We start from the raw sequence: 5235 nt of genomic DNA on the forward strand, positions 1-5235 counted from the left end.
TATCAATCAGGGGGAAAAGAGAAAGGGAACTAACATATGTTGAGCTCCTTCTTTGCATCAGACAGTTTAATTCTTACAACCTGATAATGTAGCTACTATCATGCCTGTGTTCAGATAAAGTACCTTAGGCCTGAAAAGTTTGAGAAACTTCCCCAATATAGCCCAGTTTGTTGAAGATACACTCTGAATTTAAACCTGAGGATCTGTTGCTACAGGATTCAGCTTGGAAAGAATAAGCTTTCTGACATGGTCAGAACTATATCAATATTTAGGCAGGTAGACACTTCAAAACAATTGAAAACTTTATTTTTAAAAATCTGTTAATTGAACTTTATCACTTCTGTTCAGAGAAGTAAAAACTATCTTCTGGTCTGTCATGACATTTCCCTTGGCAAAATAACTTCTCTCATAAAATTAAGTCATTTTGGTAATCTCATTTGTGTTAAGAATTTCTTTGTTTTATTTATTTCACATTTGTCTGATTAGTTCTAGACAGTTACAAGGTTATGAGAAAAAGGCAGCTGAAATGAACAATGTGGAATAGCTGCAGCATCACTGAAAAGCAAACTAAAAATATAAATACTCTTGTCTAAAAATTAGAAGGTTAGAAGTACAGTTTGTCAAGTCATTAATCCTTTTGATAGGCAGTCTTGATCTTCACTGAATTTGGAAGCCTGAGAATATGGGGGAAGTAAATTTAGTAAAAATAAAAGACCCCAGTTGTTTATCTCTTAACTGGGTCTTTTATTTTAACATCTTCTTTTAGTTAGACGTAGGCTTGCCTGGGTGTAAGAGAGAACTACAAATAATAACAGCTTAAACAAGATAGGAATTTGTTTCTCTCTCAAGAAGATGGCTCCCCAACCATCCGGGTATGAGACTTCTTCTTGCTTAGGCAGGTTATCCTTAGCATGTCATCATATGGCCCGAGGTACTTCCTAGAACTCCAGTCATGTAATCAGTAGGAAAGAGGAAGGAAGAACACTTTTAGAAGTCACACAAGACACTTCTACCTCCATCTAATTGACCAAAATTTAGTCATCTAGAAGGAGGGGAGACTGGGAACTATCTTTAATCTGGATAGCTTTGACCTCCTAAGAATCTGAGGTCCCATTACTACTGAAGAAAAGGATAATAAATATTGGGTAATAATTGAAAATTTGCAAAGACAGAAAGTCATACATGAATGTTGGAGTGAATTGAAAAGGGTATGTATGGGCTAACCATGTCATTGTTGAGTGCTGTTGAGTTGGTCCTGTATTCATGGGTAACCAATATACAATGGAATGAAATGCAGATTGCCAGGTCTTTCTATTTAGTCTGATTTAGTCTGGGAGTTCTGCATGAAACCTGTTCAACATCATAGCAATATTCATGCCTCAACTGACAAGTGGGCGGTGGCTATGTAGGAAGTGCATTAGCTGGGAATCACACCCAGGTCTTCTACATGGAAGACAAGAATTTCTGTTACTGAGCCATCAATGTCCTCATGTGGATGGTGCTGTGGGATAAAGCACTGGACTGCATGGTTGGTTGGAACCACAGGTTGGTAGTTCAAATTCACCAGTCGCTTTTTGGAAACCCTATACAGGGTCGCTATGTGCCAGAACCAACTCGATGACACTTAACAACAACAACAGCATGTCTTTACCGAGGGCAAAGGGAACAAATCAAACCAATCGTTTGTGCCTAATATAGAATGCTTATGTTTTTATGTTTAGTGGCATCGCCAAAGCATGGAACCAGGCATATTTTGGGGAAGGATCTGGTCCAGTTATACTGGATGAAGTACGTTGCACTGGGAATGAGCTTTCTATTGAGCAATGCCCAAAGAGTTCCTGGGGCGAGCATAACTGTGGCCATAAAGAAGATGCTGGAGTGTCCTGTACCCCTTTGACAGGTAAACATTTCAAATACAATTTTTGTTATTTATTTAATTTTTTAGTTTTATGCAGGGAATTGGTTTATGTATATGTTCATTTAGTAATAGTATCTAAATTCAGGAGTTGGGAAGATTTGACAAGCCCAAATGGTGCTGGGGCAAGGGTTGATCTACAAGGATAAGTCAACAAGTATTGCTGCAAAATCATAGAAATCTTTATTAAACAAAAATATGAGTAATTATATATTTAGTCCATTCAGCTGTTAACTTGTCTTGATTCTCAGAATATGGCTGGTAAAACTTTATATGGGATCATTGATTAAACCTACGATCAAAGTGACCACATTCACTTTGCTGTGAACAATTTCTGACTACCCCAAATAACACTGTACTTGTTAAATAGTCATGTGTTCTAAGAAGATTATGCATGAAGGCAAATTATGCAGAAGGCAAATGGATGTGTAGGTGTTATGTACCTATACATTTTGTGAGGAAACAAAAGAGAAATGGACAGGCAAGAGAAATCAGGTCATCATAAATCTATCCTATAGCAAAAGGAACTTCAGTAAAAAAGATGTTTCAATCTTTCTTTGGGGGAAAAAATGGGAAAAAAAGACTTCTTAGAGCCTATCACGTGCTGAATTTATGCCCTTGGTGGCACTGTAGGATAAGCACTGGACTGCTAACCGCAAGGTCAGTAGTTTAAACCCACCACTCAGAGGGGGAAAGAAGAGCTTTCTACTACCATAAAGATTTACAGCCTTGGAAGCCCTGTACAGGATCACTGTGAGTCAGAACAGACTCAATGGCAGTGAGGGTATTTAGTTAGCATACACTGTTGTTTTTATTATGCAAACTATAAATGTATGAGGCTGTTTATTATCATGGAAAGAGCTTTGGACTAGGAAAAAAGACCTGATTTTCTAGTTCCAAATTCTCTCTTAGGATATGTGATTTATGCCAAAGTCTTTCATTTTCTTGAGTCTTCATTTCCTGCTCTTACAAATGAGGATAATAATACCTGCTAACTGGCCTTGTGGTATTGCTTTAATGGTTAAATTGGGTAATATGTTTATCACTGCTTTGCAAATTGTGAAATATTACAGTAATAAACGGTTCTGTTGTTGCTAAGTCTTTCATTTGCTTTAAAAGACTCCAAAGAGTCATGATAAGCATGACGTCTACCCAAGATTATTTCATTGGGGGCGCTGGGATTATTTTGGATGGAAATAGCTTTTTAATCTTTTTTGTTGTTGTTGTTGTTGAGTGCCATCGGGTCTGTTCTAATCCATAGCGACCCTGTATCAAGTTTCCCAGGAGCAGCTGGTGAGCTTGAACTGCTGACCTTGCAGATCAAACCAATTTTTCAGTACAGCGCATTAACCCACAGTGCCACACCAGGACTCTTTTTTAGGATGAATTTATTGTGTTGTGTTGGAAGAAGTACAGCCAGAGTGTTCCTTGGAGGCCAGAATGACCAGACTTCATCTCTCATACTTCGGACATATTGTCAGGAGGGACCAGTCACTGGAGAGGGATATCATGTTTGGTAAGATGGAGGGTCAGAGAAAAAGAGGAAGATCCCCAGTGAGATGGATTGGTCAAGTGGCAGCATCAATGAGCTCAAGTGTGGCAACAATTGTGAGATTGGCCCAGGACCGGGCAGTGTTTCGTTTTGTTGTGCATAGGGTCACCTTAGAGTTGGTACCAACTCAATGACACCTGACAACAACAACATCTACTTGGAAATTCTTTACAGGATTCTCTAGGGATTGATTTTTCACTGAGTTCTTAAAATTCAAATTTGGACTGTATTCTCAATGAAAAAAGGAGCCCTGGTGGTGTAGTGGGCTATGAGTTGGGCTGCTAATTGCTTGGCCAACCATTCAAATCCACAAGCTGCTGTGTAGGAGAAAGATGAGGCTTTCTGCTCCTGTAAAGATTTACAGCCTGGGGAAACCTGGGGTCATTATAAGTCAGAACCGACTTGATAGCACATAACCCCCACCACTACCACTATCACTGAAAGAGCAAAGGAAAGTATGCCTAGTTTTTACAATGTATTTATAATTTAGGAGTTCTTAAAGACAATTTTGCTGAAGATAATTAAAAAGCAACTACAGCAGTACATTGACAGGGAACTTCCAGAAGTTTAAGCTAAATTCAGAAGAAGATATGGAAAAAGAGATATCATTGCTGATTTCAAATGGATTTTGGCTGAAAGCACAGGATACCAGAACTATGTTTACCTGTGTTTTATTGACTATGCAAAGGTATTTGACTGTGTGAAACATAACAAATTATGCATGACATTATAAAGAATGGTAATTCCAGCACTTGTTGTACTCTTGTGGAACCTATATATAGACTAAGAGGCAGATGTTTGAACAGAAAAGTATATTTTGTTCATTAAAATCAGGAAAGGTGTGTGTCAAAGTTGTATCCTTTTACCATATTTTTCAGTCTGTGTGTTGAGTAAATAATCTAAAAAGCTGGACTATGTAAAGAAGAATGTAACATCAGGATTGGAAGAAGACCAATTAACAACCTGCAGTATGCATATTATACAGTCCTGTTTGTTGAAAATGAAGAAGACTTGAAGCATTTACTGATGAAGATCAAAGGTTTCAGTCAAAAACCTTGGTAAGGATTTCATTTTTCATGGATGTATAATCAACACCCCTGGAAACAGCAATGAAGAAATCAAACAACATGTTGTGTCAGACAAATATACCTCAAAATACCTCTTTGAAGTGTTAAAAAGCAGAGGTGTCACTTTGAGGACTGAAGTGAACCTGACCCAAACCATGGTACTTTCAATCACCTCATATGCATGCGAACACTGGACAATGAATAAGGAAGAACAAAGAAAGATTGATGACTTGGAATTATGGTGTTAGAAAAGAATGTTAACAATACCATGGACTGCCTGAAGAACAGGACCAATCTGTCTTAGAAGATGTGCAGCCAGAATGGTCCTTAAAAGGGAGGATGGTGAAACTTAGTCTTACATACTTTGGACATGTTATCAGAAGGGACCAGACCCTGGAAAAGGACATCATGCTTGGTAAAATGGAGAGTAAGTGACAAGAAGACCCTCAAGGGGATAGATTGATACAGTGGCTGCAACAGTGATGAGGATGGTGCAGAACCTGGCAATGTTTTGTTTTGTCATTATAAGTCTGCACCAATTCAATAGTGCCTAATAACAACAGCAAGGAGCAACACTAAATCCCATCTGTCAGTTTGTTATACTATGGTGGCTTGCATGTTGCTATGATACTAGTGGTTATGCTACTATTATTTCATATATCAGAAGGTTACTGATGGTAGACTGGCTACAGCAAAGCTTC

The 5235-nt window shown here is 38.3% G+C and overlaps 1 protein-coding gene across 1 annotated transcript in view; it reads left to right on the forward strand.

The window, feature by feature from the left end:
• Nucleotides 1–5235, forward strand: part of PRSS12 (protease, serine, 12 (neurotrypsin, motopsin)) — a 168091-nt gene that overhangs the window by 75458 nt on the left and 87398 nt on the right. The window contains exon 5 of the mRNA XM_006874595.1: nt 1722–1900. Within this exon, the coding sequence (XP_006874657.1) occupies nt 1722–1900 (179 nt within the window). The remainder of the gene's footprint in view (nt 1–1721; nt 1901–5235) is intronic.

This window comes from Chrysochloris asiatica, unplaced genomic scaffold, assembly GCF_000296735.1.
Source record: "Chrysochloris asiatica unplaced genomic scaffold, ChrAsi1.0 scaffold00288, whole genome shotgun sequence".
Taxonomy (NCBI): domain Eukaryota; kingdom Metazoa; phylum Chordata; class Mammalia; order Afrosoricida; family Chrysochloridae; genus Chrysochloris; species Chrysochloris asiatica.